This window comes from Phoca vitulina, unplaced genomic scaffold (assembly GCF_004348235.1).
Source record: "Phoca vitulina isolate PV1807 unplaced genomic scaffold, GSC_HSeal_1.0 scaffold16, whole genome shotgun sequence".
In the NCBI taxonomy this organism is placed as follows: domain Eukaryota; kingdom Metazoa; phylum Chordata; class Mammalia; order Carnivora; family Phocidae; genus Phoca; species Phoca vitulina.
In genome coordinates this window covers 10,162,635-10,182,903 of record NW_022589719.1, presented here as the reverse complement: position 1 = coordinate 10,182,903, position 20,269 = coordinate 10,162,635, and the positions used below count along the sequence as shown (strand labels likewise).

Below are 20,269 nucleotides of genomic sequence, written 5' to 3'. Positions count from 1 at the left end.
AAATTCAGCAAACATGTATCCAAGTGCTCTTTATGACCAAGAGATGAGAGGAGCTGTAGAAATAATAATAGCGAGATTTGGATGTACCAGAAAAGTGTCTGGGAAGTGAAGGCATAATATTTTCACTTTTTTTTTTTTGATCTATTAGTAAGAGGGCTAATTTTTATTCGTGTTCTTAAGGAGTTTCAGCCCTGAAGCACTTTGTTAAGAGGAATCTTCCTGCCACATCCAGACTCAGTGGGAAAGATGTTAGGATTGATTAGCAGTGTCGGTCATGTTGTAGGATGGGCAGGTCCCTGGTTTGGTGTCATTCATCTTTGGTCATATTCATGTTCTCTGACTGTGGTAGACAGAAAATTGCCATGATGAAGTGTATGCCTGCTTTATTTTAACTCTTAATGGCCAATCCAGACTTCCAAGTATCTCTATTGGCAAGTTCCTGAAATGACTGTGACCTTGGCTTGGTGGGATTTTTAAGTTTCCTTCACATCGTAGGCTGTTTCATGTCTTGTGGAGGTTCTTGGCATATCTGTGGGGCAAGTTGGGGTCAGTATGTGAACCAGGCAGTCAGGAAGACAAGAGGACACATGCAACTGTTGTGCCCTGTAGGATTTAGGAAGCAAATTAACTTTGGTTTATGATTCTAACCTATACAGAATTAAGGTTATCTAACCCTTCCAAGGGGAATTAACTTTTGAAGCTTTTTGCTTACTTATTTGAAAAGGAGTTAATAGATCCACTCAGTTTATCCTGGTAGGTCCCGCAAATCTTGAGCAACTTGGTTTTCCCTAGTTCAAGTTCGTGTCTTCTCAAACAGACTGCTTATCAGAATGTCCTAGGTGGATAGTTAAAAACTGAGATTCTTGAAATCTAGCTTAGACCTATGGAATCTGATTTTCTACTGGTGGATTTAAATAGTTGGAGCTTTAATGAGCTCTTCTGTGGGTTTTCCAGTTCACCACCACTGTTCTTACTTAGGACAGTATCAGTTGTCAAGTTCAGGGATATTATTCTACAAGCTCTCATCACCCTTAACAATAGGCCATTCTTTTCCACCGTGACTTCTGTGTATTTCAATTACTTCATCTGTGAAAGGGGATAATCATCCTTACTTCGTATGTTTCATGCAAGGATTAAGTAGGTTAAATGTATATAGTTTTTCAGGACGGTGCCCAACAGAGGGTAAGTGTTGTTTGTGTTGGTTCTAGGTTTCATAATTATCCTCATCTTTTGATTTGTTTACAGGGACTCTGAGTATCTGTGCCAATCGCAAATCAGGATCTCTTACCAGACTATATTGTAAGGAGGAGAGGAAGGTATACAAATAGCAGTGTTGGGGAGAAACACTATTAATTAGGCATGTGGAAGTATAAACATAGTGAGTTAAATCAGGAGGCTTTTGGCTGCAAGAAACAAAATAGCTTCAACAGCAAGGGACTTATTATCCTATATAACAAGAAGGCTGGGAGTAAAGCATTTTTCAGGATCTGGTAATTCAGTGGCCTGAATTCTTGCAGCATTCCTTTCTCCTGTTCTCATATGTTATTAGCCTTGCCACAAAGGTTGGAGAGTGACTGTTGAAGTGCCAGGCAGAGCATGAAGGCGTAGCATGAAGTTCAGTGGGAAGAGGGGCTGTTCCTTCTTTGTCTAGGTGGTGACCGTTTCCCAGAAGCCCTTCAGCAGACTGCGCCTCCTGTCTCATTGACTAGGACTGGGAGACATGCACCTCTTTAAACCAGTCACTGGCAAGGGAAATAAAATTACCAATTAGTCAAGAGCAGTTCACCTGGGTCTAAGAATAGGCCCACTTTTCTTGAGCACATGGCTTCTCTGGGGGTGGGGGTGGGAGTGGAGAGGAGAGGGATGAATACATGAACAGAGAGTATGCATACATTTGGTCCAATCTGGTACATTTTTTACTTCCTGCATAGTTGTTTCAACATGAGACCCTTACTATGTTTGTCTTACCAAGGCACGAAGTTGAATAAACACATTTTAGATTTTCAATCACAAGAGTAGGTTTTGAAAAAATATTCTTTAGTTAGTTTTTAGCTAATCACTAATAGAGGATGGCAGTATTTGAGTGTTCTCATGAAAATTGAGATTTTAAAGGAACCGTGTGTTTGGTATACTGTTCTAAACATTTCGTGTGTGTGTGTGTGTGTGTGTGCACACACATGCACAGATGTGCTTCATGTCTCCTTACATTATGTTACACATGATTAGGAAAGTCTGTTTCTTAACTGATTATTGGTAAAGCTCTGGGCAGACTGAAAATGTTGACTGATCCCCCTCAAAGACCCCTTCCTTGATTGCCATATCTCGGTAGATGTCCTCTGTTACTCTCTTTCATAGCACCTGCTAATTCCCTGCCTAGCACTTACCATAACCTAAGTTGTATTAGTAGATATTTACTTCTTTATTGTCTGTTGCTCCCAGCTGAGATAAGCTCCATAAGGGGCTCCATAAGAGACCCTTTTCTGTTTTGTGCATCATTTTATTCCTAGCCCATACCAAGCATACTGACTGTCATACTCAGCAATCTTGTGGAATAGTGTGACCATAGTAGAAAGACTGTGATCATTCCATGGGCATTCTCAAATCTCATCCCGACTTTTGAGAGGGTCAGGGATTTAATGAGATTTAATGGGATCTAATAGGATTTCTTTTCCTCAAGGCTGCTGGATTAGGAAATTAGGTTGAGACCTGACTTTGCAAGAATTTTGAAATCAGCTTTTTAAATGAGCTAAAAGAGGAAGGAAACTACAAAGTGGGTGAATCTGAGAATGTGCAGTTGAAATGCCACATGACGGAATTAAAAAGTAACAGTTTAACCCAAAGAACTGAAATTTGGCCAGACCTTCCTACTAAGGAATTAACTTTACAGGTTTTAGATGGGTTTGAATAGAAGTGGTTGGTGTTCTCAGTTGTAGAGAATTATGTTAGAACCTGCAAAAAGACCTTCTTTTCCTGCTAGTGTATCTGATCTTCAGTTTCTGGCTAAAACACTTCAAAGAGTTCATTTTTTGAAAAAAATTAATAAGAATAGTCTTTTTCAAAAAAAGTTTCACCTCCACTTTCAGCATTTAAGAATCAGTGATACTGGTTTTACCTCCCACTCTGAGAATAATCCCAGTGAAAAATGCTAGTATTTCAGAGACATGCAGAAATGATTACATGGTTGAGAGGAGCCTATGTATTATAAGAAGATAGCAGTTTAGAAAATCTTTTGCTCAAAACTTTGAGAAACCACCTTGGTTTTTGATAAGAAAAAGGGGTACCATATTGGCTGAGAGTAAGCAAATCCGTTTCTTAGCTTCTGGTGGAAAAAAATAAGTAAAAATTGGATGCTAGCCTCATGGAAGCTCTTTACCGCTGGTTTCTGCAAAGGTGCCTCAGTCATAGTGTCAGAAACAGAAGAAAAATTTGGAAGGACATTGGCTGGGTCCAGGGAAATCATTTCTTAAGTTACTCTCTGATTTAAACTCACAGTTAAAATAACTAAACACATGCCTTCCCTGGGTCAAATGAAAGAAAATGGTCTTAAACTATAATAGTAGAGGTTTAAAAAAGAAGAAAGATTATTCTGACAGTGAACTTGGAGCAGTCCTGTGTATCTCTGAGATATGAAGAAATTAGTTGCCATATGCCCAGAGGGTTATTGGATGGTACTTGCGGGTAGTGGCAGGTTGATTTTAGGAGTCCAGATTCATGATTGTAGGCACTGTCTTCAGAAACTCCTCTCAGTTTCTCTGAACCTAGATTTCCTGATCTGTAAAGCAAATCATTTAGACTATCTCTGACTCCGTCATTGTATGATATGGTGGAAAGGGAAAACACGGGTCAGCAAAATGGGGAGTTCCACCTTGCAGCTAACTCCTTGGGTGACCTTGGAGGAGTCATTTAACCTTGCTGGGTCTTAGGTTCCCATTCCAGAGAAAGAATGATTCTGATCTCTGGGGACTCTTCTAGGATAGAATTTCAGTGAGCCTGGAATTAGAGGAGAAGAGGTCAGGAGCACCCTGCTGCCTCTTGATTTTTCTGTAGGAAGCAAAGGGAAAAAGCTGGCCCTGCAAGTATGTTAGTGTGGATTCTTTCATGTGACCCAGTGACTTGGGGTCCTGAGAAGATGCACACACATGTCCTGTCTGGCCCAGGCAGTAGGCTCATTTGTAAAGAGTGGCCTCGGGAAAACCAGCTGTCAAAACAGCAGTGATTTGCCTGAGAGGCCTATGGGTAAGAACTTTCAGATGAAGGGATACAGTGAAGAAGAAATACAGACACCTTCCTCAAATAATGAATGGCTATTCCATTAACTCCAGTATTGATTATCTCCTCTGAGCTACCCAATCCTGGGAACAAAGGTTGGAAAAATCTTTAAATGAGTAATGTTAACCGTGCAACAGTAGTAATTCCCTTCTGTTTTGAAATTGAAACACATTATTTGTATGGTGTGTATAGTTCATTCTTTCATTTATTCATCCATTTATTTGTTCACTCATTCAACAAAACTGAGTCCTTACTATGTGCAGGCCAATCTCTTTGCCTTCCCCAACAACAACAACAACCAAGTCTCCTTATAAAAGATTTTTAAAATTAGACTTAGCTTCTCAATTGCAAATGAATAGTATACTTCGTGACGTATTCAATTGGTGCCATCCGAGGATAAAAGATAAATAGGATTTGTCACACTTTAAGGCCATCCAGAATCCAAAATTGAGGTGCTAACTACTCATATCCACATGATTCTTAGCCAGGATAAAATCATTCTTCATTCACTCATTCATTTGTTTGATAAATAATTATTGAAGTCTGCTGAGAATGCAAAGATGAGTAAAATATAGACGATCCTCCTGAGGTCCATGGTCAAGTGGGAGAAAGATCCCTGTGGACACATTCTCATTCTATGAGCTGCAAGCACTTGGCAAGCCCAGAGCCCAGTGTATGAGTGGAGGAGTGGCTGAAGCGGCCAGGTGACAAAGAGTTACACACATCACACAGGGAGTTTGGCCTCTGGTCCGTAGACAATAATAGGGAGTCTGGGAGGATTTTCAAGTGGGTGAATGTGTAAGTGTATGGAAGGAATATATGATTGGATTTGTATTCTGATAAGATCACCTCAGCTTTAGTATGTAGGATGGATTAAGCAAAGTCTTCCTTATAGTAAGATGTATTAGTTTCTTAGGGGTGCTATAACAAAATACCACATGCTGGGGGCCTTAAACAACAGAATTTATTTTCTATCTGTTCTGTCAGTTCCTAGTAGTCCAAGATCAAGGTGTCAGTAGGTTTGGAGGCTGGTAGATGGCCAACTTCTTGCTGTGGCTTTTCATGTGGGAGCACATTCCTGGTCCATATTTTTTTTCTTCTTCTTCTTTAAAGATTTTATTTATTTGTCAGAGAGAGAGAGAGAGCACGCGCAAAGCAGGGTAAGCAGCAGGCAAAGGGAGAAGCAGGCTCTCCTCTGAGCAGGGAGCCCGATGCAGGACTTGATCCCATGACCCTGGGATCATGACGTGAGCCGAAGGCAGATGCTTAACCAACTGAGCATCCCTATTATTTTCTTCTTATAAGAAGAGCAATCAGATCAGATTAAGGCCCATCCTTATGGCCTCATTTCAATTTATTCACCTTTTTAGAGGCCCTGTCTTCAAGTACAGTCACATGCTTGAGGTACTGAGAGTGAGGGTTTCATCATATGGATTTTGAGGGGTACAATTCAGCTCATAAAAGATGCAAACCTAAAGGGAGGGGAAATCCATACCTTGTCAGAGGGCCTGGGTGTGTATGATATGGGGAGAAAAATGGACATGTACTTTTAATGGAAAATTTAAGGCTAAAGCAGTGTGTGTTTACCTGACTTCAAATATTCAGAACATTTGACCACTTCTGCTCTTTTTTCATTTTATTGTCTTGCTGGGAACAGCGTTCAGCGGATGAGTACGCTCTCCAACTGTGCCGTGATTACCTGGACTCCTTAACATATTTAATTGAATTTAAGGAGAGCTGTAAAGAACACCATATGCCTTAAGCACACTATGAGAAAACATGGACTTAGGAAGACCAGTGTCAATTTGTCTTGAACTGTAGATTTAAGATATTGAGGGCTAGATCTCTGGAAACTAGAAAACCATGATGTCTTATTTCACTCAGATTGCTATAACAAAGTACCACAGACTGGGTGGCTTATACACAACAGAAATTTATTTCTCACAGTTTGGAAGGCTAAAAAGTCTAAGACCAAGGCACCAGCACAGTCTTTTGGTGAGAGCCCTCTTCCTGGTTCACAGATAATGCCCTCCTGCTGTTTCTTCACATGGTGGAAGGAGCTAGAGAATTCTGGAGGGTCTCATTTATAAGGGCACTAATCCCATTCGTGGGGGCTCCACCCTCATGACCAGTCAGTCACCTGCCAAAGGTCCCACTTCCAAATACCATCACAATGGGGGATTAGGATTTCAACGTATGAATTTTGAGGGGACATAAACATTCAGACCCATGACATATGGGAAAGGAATAAAAATGGGAAAGGGAAATAGACCTCCAACTCCACTTCCTGGAACCTTGGACCTCCAAGGGCCATAATAGACTTTCCAAAAATGGTTTCTTCCTAAAGAATTATACTACTTTGTACTATTTTATCCCAGAGGGGAGGCTTGTGGCATGAGGCTGCAAAACTGTACCTAAGGAAAGAGATCAGAGATTTTTGGTACTGGTGTTTCAAGGAAACCAAACCTTATCACTGGTACACTTCATGATTTCATAACCCCCAGAAAGTCTACTTTGTAGCTCCTGATTATCTGGAATTCTTATTAATAGGAAATTTTGCCGGTGGGGGGGGGGGGGGGGAGCGGAGCAGAAACGGAAGAGGAAATGAACGTGGTCTCCATTTCCTCCATCTCATCACTGTCACTCTTGATCAAAATAACCTTCCCTGAGAGATTTCTTTTAAAATTTTATCCTTGAAATGTTTCATCAAAACTTTGAATTATAAAATAGGAAAAGTCAATTTTATTGGATCCTAAATTTTGCTTTGTGCAGTGTCCTGTCCAGATTGCACATTATTAAAATTGACATAGGATGTGTGTGCAAGGTAATATCCCCTTTCCTGGGCTCTTCTCTAAATTTCAAGATATTCTGTAGAGTGGATTAGATTATCCAGTGAGTAGGGACTCTGAAAAGAAAATAGAATTGTGTATTGATGCCTTCAGAAATATTATTTGATGGCAATAAAATATTCTCTGAAATTCCCTTCAGAGGGGAGAAAATGGAGTTTGTTTGCAGTAATTGCATTTTCTAGCATTTGCTCTTATACTTTCCAATATAAGCCAATTGGAACCTGTGATTTGGTTTTGCTTATTGGTAAAAGTACCATGTAAATTGATCTGTGATGCATTTAAAGAAGATGCTTTTGAAAGTTTGGAAATTGAGATGGCTTTTTCTTATTAGATTTTGAGAATATTAGGGTTCATTTCTATATTTTAGTCTAATGTAATATTAGCCAAATATGTTCTTTTTCAATTTAGTTTTAATCAAGTTCTAGAAGACCATTTTCATCTAGCCCCAGTGGTGCTGTTAAGGCAGAGATTTTATTTCCACTGTCAACCCTCTGTTCTGGCTTCTGTGGACCAGCCCCCTGGAATCATTGCACACTGAAATCCTGCATGCATCTGCCCAAACATTATTTTAGCAAGCAAAAATAAGAATATTTATTAGAAAAAAAGATTTTTTATTACTATTTGAAGGGTTAAGGTGGAGAGGGAATTCAGAATTCTCTAAAAGTGTTCTTTCTTTTTTTTTTTAAAGATTTTTATTTATTTATTTATTAGAGAGCAGGAGAGAGAGAGAGAGAGAAACACCATGAGAGAGGAGAGGGTCAGAGGGAGAAGCAGGCTCCACGCTGAGCTGGGAGCCCGATGTGGGACTCGATCCCAGGACTCCGGGATCTTGACCTGAGGTGAAGGCAGTCGCTTAACCAACTGAGCCACCCAGGTGCCCAAAAGTGTTCTTTCTTTTAAAGAATATGGTCTTTATATCAGTGTTATTTTTATTTAATTTGATTTTTAGCATATTTAATGTCTGAAAATGTAAACATAGGATTGCATTTGTTCTTCTAATTATTCAGTATAATAATTGCCACTCGTTTTATGATTAATGCTGGAAGGAGCACCTTTTCTCAGTTGCTTTTTAAAGGCTTTGTGGGGGAAAAAACAATATTCTTCAGCTCACCATAGATTTTGCCAGTCAACACTACTAGTTTATTAAAGATATTTGTGGAATACTCTTTTAAGGTGGTAGGAAGTTGGAGATGGGCCCCTTATCCTGAATGAGGTTATAATGCACAACAGAAGATGGTAAAAATTATGATGTTAATAATTATCGTTTATGTGTCAGGTTCATATTAGATCCTTTCCTGATCTCACTCGGTGTGCACATCCACTCTGTCGTGTAGGTTGTACAATTATCCTCATTTTTTTCTGATGAGTAATATGGAGGTGAAAGGGCATGTTTTAAGTTTGAGGTTTTTGAGTTTCAGAGATAAAGTAAGTACCAGAACCAGAAACTTGGTCCCAAATCGGTCTGACTCCACAGCCCATGATCTTTCCATCACGCTGTATATCCCTACATTCCAGTACGTTTGAATGAAACATGCACCAGCTGTTTTAGATGAGATTGACAGTGTCTTGACCAGTTCTTCTTGTGACTGTCCAGTGGAACCCTGATTTGGATCCAGTTTTCTGAAGCTTGAAGAAGTCGATGAAAGGGTCTTTAAGGAGATATTCTGAGTGTTCCCCTGAAATTTGTTGTACGGGGTATAAATCTTTCTCAACAAGCCAAGGCCTGCACTTGTCAGTGAGAGTGTGAAGTGAAGAAGCTACCTGTGGCTGTAGTTGTCTAGCCGGATGGTAATACTCGAGTATAATTGGAGCTGGATTTCAGTGGACAGTGCACCGCCACATCTTCATACATAGAATGTGCCATGTTGGTCTGGGTGGCAACTTAGAGATACTCAGTTGGGAAACAAAAAAGATATTGTCATTTGTTTTTACTACCTTATAGTTACCTTCTAACATGTATGAGTGTGAATGAGGGTGTGTGCCTGAATATGTGTTTAAATCACAAGAAGTTATGTTGGATTAAGGTTATGGTTGAGACAGGGAACACATGCAAACAAGTTGCTGCTGAGCCACAATCAAATCTCTGAGCTGTTTTTATGTCTTTAGTCATTATGGGTACTAACAGAGCCTGCTCACTTGTGGTTTATACTTCTCAGTGCCATATACTGATGACCGTTCAGGTCCAGAAGGGGTCTGCTTTCCTGGGCGGGGGATAGACTTTTGTCTCCTTTGTATGGATTAAGGCTTACAGCATCTTTGGTACTTTGGGATTCTTTTTATGGAGGAGGCTGAAGAAGAGGAGGAGGGAGCGTTTCAGCTGTGGCTTCTTACGCTAGCCGTAATTCCTGCAGTTGGACCCGGGCTTTCACTCAGCATTCCTTTCATTCTCCTGGGTTTCCGGCTCAACCCTGACATTATTGTAATATAGTTTTCTGTGTTTAATATTTCTTAGACTTGGTTTCCCATTGCAAGCATGGAAGAAACCCTAATGCATGAGTTTCAGAGGAGAAGGTAGCAGTCTGAACCTGCTGTGTGGCTCCATCAGCAAGTGTGAGTATTAACGTTAGAGCTGTCAGGACTTGTGAAAATTAATGGAGCCTGACGGGGGACAGACTGAGGTCAGAGACGGAGCTTGCCCTGATTGAATGTTTCTGGTGGCTTTGCAGCCCAGGCAAGTGAGTGCAAACTGTGGAGCCGAGAGGGATTGCCGGAGGTCCGTTGATTCATTTAACAAGTAGGCCGTGGGCACCAACTAAATGCCAAGCATTTTTCTAGATGCTGGGAGAACAGTGGGGAAAGGTGGGCTCTGCCCGCTTGTAGCTGACAGTCTTCTCCCTGCCTCCAGGCTCAGCTCAGCCCTGCTCAGCTATCAGCCCCCCATAATCCAGGGAAGGAATGTCTATGACACTCTCCTTAGTCCATCCCAGAGCATCATAGTTCTTCCATCCTCCTAGCCACTGGTATTATTATTTATTTCTTTTCATCCTCCTGCAAAATTTTCTGCTTGAACAGTTTTCAAGCCCAGGTTACTCTTAGTTCTCAGTGGAATAGAGACTTGAAGAGTTTGAACATTTTCCCTCTCCGCTGAAGTCATGATATTAAAAATACAATAATAATTTTAAACAGAAAAAAATTGCCTTTTATCCACCTTGGGTGTATAACAGGGTCCTTTTATAACACTGGCATTAGGGAGCAGTGTTTCAAAACAGGCCCCTGGCACTGCCCCCACGCAGGTTGAAGGTTTCAGAAATGTGATTGAATTATAATGTATCTCTTTTGTTTAGAAACAGTCCCGTGATAATAGGTCTGGCTATATATCTGTTTTATTCTTTTTTCATTTCATAGATTAGTTTTTTTTTTTTTTCTAGCATACTGGAAAGGGAAAGTAGGCCTGAAGCTTGTGCCTTGTGAGTTTGATTTTCCTGGGTATCTGGAAGCTACAGCAGGTTCTCTTTTCTCGTCATCTCTGTGTTTTCTTCTTGCTGCATAATAAACTTTATTTAATATGAGAGTTATGCTACACATTTTTGGTTTCTTTATGTATTTTCAAAGCCTATAATTTAAGGGTATAGAGGGGAGTGGGCCTAGAGATTGGAGATCTTGAAATTTGTCACCTTTATATACTTAGGTTTTCTCTTACCCACGATACCTGGCAAGCCATGTTTGCTTTGGGATGTTCTCCTTCACAAAGAACTGCTATTGTACTCTGGGTTTTTGTTTCCCTCAGTTTTAGCAGAAATAAATAGGAGATAGCAGTCAGTTAGCCTTGCTCATCAGATCCCTGATAAAAAATGGGGCATGGGAAAAGCAGTATTTGGCATTTGCCACAACCTAATGGCCATTTTGGTTACCCCCGTTTCCCATACTCACCATTCATGAGGAATAGAGAATATGCGACAGGGGTCATCTTCTTGCAGGTGGTAGGGAGATTCCCAAGAAAAGTGACTATTCTGGAATTGACTTTGGATTTTGATTTGACTGGAACTTAAATTTTCTAGAGGAGTATATCCTATAATTATTTGTGGCAGAAAAATAGGTCACAGTTGTATGATACTTAATTTTGAGGGACATTAACTTTTATGGGGGGGGGGCAAGCTAGCAAGGAATCTTGTTTGGCCAAAGCAGTGCTTATATATATTTATTTTTAAATGGTGATACACACGGGTGCTGGTCCTCACCACCCTCTATTACTTCTACCTAGTCCAATTCACATTTTTTATTTACTTATCTAGTCCCTGTAGGCATTTGGGTTTATTATCTTGGACTACTATTCCCCTGTCAAAGTCTCATCTTAGTTCTTATAATATAGCCAACATGTTTTTAAATTCTGGGACCCTGCATAAAGTTGGGCACAGGACCTTTTTTCCTTCTCCTTCCCAAGGCCATGACCTTCCCTTCCTTGGGTAGGCTCCCAAATTCTTCTGAGAGCGGGTGGGTAAGAAATTACACCCACAGCTGCAGTAGCATTTGGGGAATGCCTTAGTTGAGCCAGAATGTGTGTTGTCATAGTGTGAAGGTGAAACTGCTTCATGACCCCTGGAGGAGAACTCCATGACGTAGCCAGTTCTATTTTGTGATACAAACAGAAAGGGCCACCGCTGCCTAGATCTAGGGAAAAGGATCGCCATAGATGGACGAATGGTATGAGGAGGAGTCATGTAAGAGGTGGGTCAGACCTAGCCAAACTTCATAAGAGTCTTAAAAATTTGGGATCACCTGAAAGAAAACTAGCGTGGGGGACAGAAGAGCTATTCTTGTCCCACTTCTGCCTCCAATGTGGCCCATGATTTAGCTTAGCAAGTGGCAGCACCTCTCTGGCACTCCGTTTTTTTCATCAGGGAAATGGAATTGGATAAACCAGAGGTTTTTCGGTTGAATATTTTTAAGCCAGGGCTAAGTCTTCACACGAAATCTTTCCCCAAATTGTAAAGGAAAGGAAAGCAGTGCGGCTGTGGTGAACGCGGGAACGGGTCACTCGCCTCTGCCCTTGTCTCTTTCCTCACGTGGCCCTGCTCCAGCCCTGGGGAGGCTCACGGAACACAGCTTTCAAATCACCAGATGAGGCTGTCTCTGAAGAGCCTGCTGGGGTCATGTGTTGTGATTCATGGGAGCCGCTTTAAGTCACACACGAATTGTCCAGAGTTTGGTACGGAAGGGAGGCTGACCTTGACACAATTCACTGTTGGTCTGCTTTAAAGTTGTTGTGGATTTATCAGACATGTGCATAACTGGAGATCTGAAACTTTTCTAGACGTTCTATTCCTCTCTAATTACTGAGTATATAGAGATCGTATATAGCGTCTGAATCTAGGAGGATATTAGGGATATTCCAGGTGAGTAGTCCCTCTGGAGAGATGTTATCAGTCATGGTTTATTCCATTCATTTGTGAGTGAGAGGCTGATCCTGGCACATTTTTCGGCAGTCAGTAAATACCAGAAGTGATGGGTAACTGGGTAACAGAAGGAGGAAAGAAGTGGTGTGTTCAGGAGACACATTTTGCAAGGTTAGAATCATCTTGACAGAAGCAATCCGTGTGCAGGTTGAAGGCCTCTTAGGCCCACCCACCATGCCATGTAGATCCAGATGCCTTTGTGACCCTAATAATACTTTTGTTGACTTGAAGGACACATTAGACCACTCCAGCCCCTGCCTCTGAAAAATCAAAGTTCTCTTTTCCATCTCAGATGTTTTCCCTTGGGAGCAGTGACCTTGAGACACTGTGACCAGAGAGTGATCCAATTTGTGGATCAACGAATATTTTCTTGGATGGCACCTGGGAAGGGTAATCATTATAACAACCATTACATCACAGCTAATATCTGTTGAGTCATCCTGACGTGTTAAGTACTGTGCAAGTTCTTTACATGCAGCATCTTGTTTAATGTGTACCACACCTTGGGGGGAGGTAGTATTATTTTCCCCCATTTGAATTTGAGGAAAAGGCCAGTTAAAAAAATGGTTTGTTAGAGATTTTTCTGGCTAGACTGAATTTGGGGGCAGAGAATGGGACACTTCCGGAGGCTTAAACTGGGTAAATTCTGAGTGTCTCTGGAGGACAATGTGACAGCGGTTAAACTTTGTCATATCCCAAGATGACAAGCTCAGGTTCTATAATTCTCCTAAGAAAGCTCCTGGCAAATATTGCAGAAGTTCGTTCATTCTTCCACTTATTCAGCAAATAGTACTCATGTGCCTGCCCTTTGGAAGGTATGGAACTGGGTACTTTGGGTCAAATATGAAGCCACAAGCCATGATCCATACCTTCAAGGATTTCACAGTCTAGGGGGGAGACAAGTCACATGCAAAAAGCAAAACTAAGAAAAATGGAGTAAAAAAATAATTAACATGCACTGATTGTTTAGTCCATACCGTGCATGTGCTTTAGAAACTTTATCTCATTTTATCTTGAGCACAGGTTATGAGGTGGGTGCAGTTATTATCCTCATTTTGCTAGCACACTTGAGAGAACATAAGGACTCCGTCCAAGGTCATGCAGCCAATGTGTGGTGAAGCCTGCAGCAGAGTCCCTGCCCTTAACCTTATGCTGCCTCCATCGTTTAAATTGTAATAGTTTAAAATTGAATCACAGAGAATAGAATAGGGTGAGACATACTGTAAGAAAATATTAACTAATATCCATAGAAGTAAAGATGAAGAGGGAGAATGTAATGAGTCAATGAGAATGAGACAGGAGGCAAAGGGGGCTGAGGAAGAAGACGAAGGAAAAGAAATGCAACAGAGGGAGGAGGAGAACCGGGGAGCACAACATCCAGTGTCAAGGGGGTAGAGACTTTGAGGGACAGGGATGTCACTGTGCATGGAGATGAGAAGTGAGAAAATGTTTGGGCTTTGGCTCTTAGTAAGTTACTATTGACATTCTGGGAAAGCTTTGGGAAGAGAATAGAAGCACAAGCCAGATTGCATGGGCTAAGTTCTGAGTGACCACGTGTCTCTTAAGTTGCTAATTCTGATAACAGAGGGGACCATCAGGCAACACAAACGTGGTAAGTGGGCCAGGTGTGAGAAGTCATAGGGAGTGGAAAGGTCTGTGGCCAACTGGATGAAGGTCAGTATTGACTGGTCTTCTGATTTTCCAAAAGTAGCTAGAAAATCAGAATTTTTTGCATGACATCTCCTGATTTCTAAATGTTAGTTCAATTTAAAAACAAAACAAAACACAAAACAGCATTGAGGGCCAACTGTAATACATCTGTGGCCTGTATTTGGCCTACCAGCTGCAAGCTTCTAGAATCCTCTTTCCAAAAGTTTAGATGTGAAATGAAGAAGCATCTCAAAAATAAGCGTGGCTTAGGATTGTATGTGAGAGGTGTGTGTGTGTGTGTGTGTGTGTGTGTCATGGCTGCTTGTTTTTGTTTTCTTGGGTTTGGTAAACAAAAACTCATTAAGAAGGAGGATTAAATAGAGACAGAGATACCCAAAATATCAAAAATAGATGTCTGGAAAATTAAAGCGCCAGTGAGAGTGGGAAGAATGAGATCAAGAGGCCAGTTATTAGAAACATGAGAAGATGGGCTAATTTCCCACATTTCGTTTATTTACTTGCTATAGTCATCACTTTGCCATACTTGTGAATCGTCTGTATTATTATCTGCTCGATAGTTTTCTTTAAATCATCTCCTATTTTATATGTAAAAATAGAAAAATGAAAGTAGAGACGAAAAACAGAAACCAAAAATGAAGCCATATATCATTATTTGTACTGTCATATTGTATTTTTCCAAATATGCATTTTTAAAACATACAGAACTATTTGACGTTTTGTCAAAAGTTTATCTCCATTCCACTTAAAATAATCTTGTATATCGCTCGTAGAACATATAACATGTCTTGGGAAAGATGGAATGCTTAGTTAGAGCTCTTTAGGTCATTCAAAGCAAGAATTTTTCCATGTTAGAATAACTGTATATAGTCTCGGGTTTTTTTATTCAGGCAGGTCAACTTCAATGGCCTGATCTGAATAAAATGGATCAAGGCAGGCACCTCTTTGTCTGACAATTTTTAAATGATGCTATATGAATACCAAGAAGTTTCGAGCTTGCCTGCAGAGCCTTCCAAATTAACCTCGAAAAAAAATACCATCAAGTAACAGATTTGTCAGCTGCCCTGCTTACACTTTTCATATAAAACAAAGGTTGGCAGATAATAAATGAAAGGTCAGTTCAGAAAAAATTACATATAAAAATTGTATATATAAAAATTACATATATATAAATATATGTCAGACAGTGTCCTAACATAGGTAACAGAAGATGAAAGCTGGAAGCTACTTCTGGAGTCTCAGAAAGAGACGAATTTGTTGGCAGTGTGTAAATATCACCACTGTTTCCGTGGCTCTCCATTTTGGTGGCTACTTCTTTATGCTGAGTCTCCAAAATTTGATTTAAAAGACACTGAAGAGACCTGTCTCCCTGAAGAAGATTTACTTTGCAGCAGTTTCACTTTCTCTAAAAAAAAAAAAAATGGCTCAAAGAGGGAAAATATACTTCCTTTGCCTTGTTTCTCAGTCTCACTCATGCCATTCCTGAACCAAAACTCTAAAATGGAAAAAGTGAGAAGCTAAGCCTTCTTGCAAGAGCAGTGGTGCATAAAGAAAGGCTTACAGTGAGTCCATCATCATGAATGATTAAAACGGAACTGGGCAGCTATAGCATGACTTGTACAAGTAGAGTTGCTCAAAGACTCATGCAGGTCCGACCTGCCTTGAGATTACTGTCAAGGAAAATGTGTCAGCCCATTCTGACTTTGGGTGCAGTATCAGGCCAAAGGGGGTCACAGAGCCATGATGTTAAAGTCGTGGGGCATCTCACAAATTTCCAGTGTGCGTGGTGTCGGGGATTTATGGCCTGCTAATACATCTCTCAACTGTATCTTAAGTGTAGGGAATTGTGCAAAATATAATTCTATCCGAGTAGCTTGCAACATACATCACACTCCTTATTGCCTTATGCTAGTGCACATTATAAACTTGCAAAAACATACATTTGAGAGGGGCTTCCTATTTTCTGTGAGCTCTTTAGCACAGCCTTACGCATAACTGAGGCCAAAAGCACGTCGAACAGCATTGTGCGCTAGTAGTCAAGGATATCCATTGACGCTTGGCCACGATGCTTGTGGTTTCTGCTTTCTGCGGTGTTATTTTCTGACTGCTTTCATCTCTTTCTTAAGCCTCCCTATTAAACCATGTGTTATAGATGCAATTTCATTACTGATAGAAACCTAAAAATTGAAAGCTAAAGAAAATAGCATTACAGAGCATATTCTGGTGATCTTAAAAATCATTTCAGGGGCGCCTGAGTGGCTCATTCGATTAAGCGTCCGACTCTTGATTTTGGCTCAGGTCATGATCTCAGGGTTGTGAGATCGAGCCCCGCATCGGGGTCCATGTTGAACACGTAGCCTGCCTAAGATTCTCTATCCCTCTCCCTCTGCCCTTGCCCCTCACCCCCACTGGCGTTTGCTCTCTTTAAAAAAAAAAAAGTTTCAATATTAGCAAATATGTTTGCAGTGCGCTGCTGAGATTGAGGACTTCACAGCATAGTCTCTGCAGTTTGCATTGCTGAGGTCCAAATACCTATGGCAAAACTTGCCCCCACCCCCAAAATATAATTTTCCTCCCCACTAAGCTTCATTAATTAAATCATTGACTCTGGCTTGCTGGTAAGGACCAATTCCTACAACAAGTGTATTCAATTTCCTGCTAGTGGTAACTTTCATTCTTCCTGGAATAGCAGGAAACATTAATTTTGCATTGGACCCAGGAGTCTCAGGAAGCTGGAATTATAGGCACCATTGCCCCGCCCTTTTCTCCCCTAAAATAAAATGAAATAAAATAAAATGAGCAGCAGCTCTGCAGTGAGGCTTGAGGGATGGGTAATGACAAAGAAGAGAAAAGGGCATTAATTTCAGGATGGGGACAGCTGCCCGGCACTATCTCCCTTTGGATTTTGGTTCTTATAGCATCACGGTGAGTTATTAATATGTATGATCCGTACTTTATTCAAACATTATAAATCTATGCAGAAGTCTGGTGTTTGGGTTTTCCTTTATAGCTTTCATTCTTCTTCCCAGAATTATCTCATTTTGATCGGGAAACTTTTGCATAAAAAGCACACACCGAGAACTCACATTTCCATACCATAAATATTAAAAGGGGGTTAAGCTTTACAGTTTCTTCTCCCATCCCAATGGGAGGAAAGTTAGCCTTCTAATCAGGGGGCCATTATTAATGTTCTTTTTATTCACAAGCCACAAGGTAAATTTTAACTTACAATATGAAATTGTACTCTGTAGTTCCTTTCCTTTATGTACATTGTGAAATGCTTGGCTACGCCATGTCTTTTGTATGATATTACTACAAATATACTTTTGAAGGATATACTACAAATCAAGCAGTCCTTTGAGTTGTTAAGAACAGTTGGTTGGCTTAATTTTTGAGAACCAAACCAAGTCCAGACCTTTTTTTAAGGATCGTGATTAAAGTGCTTTTCACTGGATAATTATAAAGTATGATTCATCACAGTGTAGATTCATCACGGTAAATCTCTAGCATGCAGAAGAGGGAAATGGAACTAGAAAGCTGAATGTCTTCTTAGTAGCTTTTAAGCTTCTTAGCAGCTTCCTCTCTCCTGTTTATTGTCATTTTTTTTTTTTTTTTTTGCTAGCATAAAGGCGTAGTCATAAATTTTGGTTCCCATGGAAATAGAAAGGAATGCGTGAGCTATTTCATTCGGGTGTACTGTCTGCTAATCACACAGTCTCGGCTGTTGTACTTCGTGATGGGAAATGAACGTGCTAATTGGTACTCTTTTTTCTTATTTCAGGAAACCTGCCATATGAATATAAAATAGTGATTGCTGGGAATCATGAACTGACATTTGATAAGGAATTCATGGCAGACCTTGTTAAACAGGACTACTACCGTTTCCCCTCTGTGTCCAAATTGAAACCAGAGGACTTTGACAACGTTCAGTCCCTCCTGACAAACAGTATTTACTTACAAGACTCGGAGGTAACAGTGAAGGGATTCAGGATATACGGGGCACCTTGGTAAGTGCTCATTGGAACAATCTTCCCCCTTCTTATTTTTAGTTCAGCACTAAGAAATCATGATGCAAACGTAGGTGCTTTCAATGGCAAGGATAAGGGTGGAAAGAAAGCTTAATCCTGTATTTCCAACACAACACAGATTCTAACACTGCTGGAAAGAAAGGTGCTTGTTGTTTTCACCGTGGTGCAGATTTCCTTAGGCAAGATCAATGGAAGTAGGGCTTTGGTAGATATGCATATGTTTATGTGACTGGGGCTATGTGTGTGTCTGTGGGACACAGAAGGATTTGGGGGAAGGTCACCGTGTTACCCTTCACGTGGATTCAGCTACTCTGAACATGCCATCAGCCTTAGGTAACTCATTTCCTTCTCATTTTACACTGGAAACACTCATATCTTGCTTAGGTTAGGTTTTCTCAAATCTTGCTACACATCAGAATCACCTGACCAACTCTGAAGAAGTACAGATTTTTGAAGCCATACCCCCAGAGACTCTGATTCTCCTTCCTGAGGTAGAGCCCAGCAATTTGTATTTTTAAAGCTCCCCAGACGAGACTGATGTACACTCAGTTTGAAATTTACAGGTTGAGGCTCAGTGCTGAGAATTCTAGCACTGAGCTCTAGAAAACTTGAAACAGGTGCGTATTCTTTGGGACCAGACAGGAAGCATTTGATCTTGTCTCTCTCATTTGTCACTTGTGTGCTTTTGAAGAAGTTAATTCACAGAGGATGAGCCTCAGTTTCTGCACCTCCAAGACAGTGGAGATAGTACTTACTTTAGAGGATTATTATGAGGATTAAATTAGGTGACGTTTTATAATGGATGTGGAAGAGTGCCTGGTGGTTTGCTTAGGGTAATGATGATCATTTTCTGGCCTCAGTACTGCTCCTAAGTATTTATGTGAACTTGAGCAAGTCACTTAGCCTCCAAACCAGTTTTAGACTAGAAGTGGGAGTTTTAGACTAGAAGATCAATATCAGAGGAGCCTTGGATTTTTATTTATCTACTTTTTTGAGAGCTCTGTGTGTATATAGAGCAGAAGAACTAACCTTTACTCACCCAACCTGGAGAAGTATCCCAGCCCTGTGCTAGGATTTACGGATAAGCCTGGAAGAGGACAAAGAGCGTGAATTCAGATTGGCCATCCCACTCGACAGTTTGGTTTGTTCTCTGTAGAGTAGAAAGTTGAGGTTATTTTCTCGACAGTTGATCATTTTTTTTTCTAGCTTTACTAGTTGGTATCCAGAAGGACTGATGAGTGAATACAGGAACTATATTTCATTTAAAAATCAACCCGACAATGACTGTGAACGCTTACTTGAGGACCTACTATATGCCAGGCATTGTTCTAAGCCTTTTTATCTTTTATCTCATTTTCCTTAAAATGCCTTTAAGAAACGGACACTGCTGTGATTCTGATTTTGCAGGTGAAAAAAACTCAGGCACAGAAAGATTAAGTAACTGCTCAGGGATTGCCCAGACTCTGAGTGGCAGCATCCTGGTTTTGAGTCTGACTACGGGGTGCACCGTATGACTGAGATGGTGATGGTAGCGGTGTGGTAATTGGGGGTTATAATCTGCAGTGATGATGTCCAGCGTTACTAATGTACATCAGTGAATGTTTTTTATACGCAGGTGGTAAAGGGCAAGAGAACAAACAGTAGAAATTGGTCCTATCCAAGTGTAATCTGAAAACTGGTCTCAGGGTAATGCCTGATGTCGGTATGAGCATTTCTGAGCGAAGGGCCAGAGAGGGAGCTTTTCCATCCTCACAGCTCTCTTCTTAATGACGATGCAGGAGGTGAGGAAGGACCTCTGATTGGCAGAGAAGCTCTGTGTGGAGTTAAGATCATTTTTTTAATACCTGAAGTTGATTTTTGAAAGACTTTCGAAGGCACGGAACATGGAAGGCCGTTCCTGAACAAGCCAGACTTTGAGACACCTCCGGATTGATAGTTGCTGAAATGATGATAGCAAACAGACTTCCTCCATTATCCGAGCAGATTCAAATCTGTATAGGATAAGGTTTAGCTACACCAACTGACGGCTGTGATGAATGAGGGAGTGAGGGAGATCTTGCAG

The 20,269-nt window shown here is 40.7% G+C and overlaps 1 protein-coding gene across 6 annotated transcripts in view; it reads left to right on the top strand.

Annotated features, from left to right (window-relative positions):
• MPPED2 (metallophosphoesterase domain containing 2) overlaps positions 1 to 20,269 on the top strand; it is a 170,688-nt gene that overhangs the window by 66,052 nt on the left and 84,367 nt on the right. For all 6 annotated transcript variants that reach the window (XM_032413864.1, XM_032413861.1, XM_032413862.1 and 3 more), the window contains exon 4: positions 17,961 to 18,186. In XM_032413864.1, coding sequence (XP_032269755.1) covers positions 17,961 to 18,186 — 226 coding nt within the window. The remainder of the gene's footprint in view (positions 1 to 17,960; positions 18,187 to 20,269) is intronic.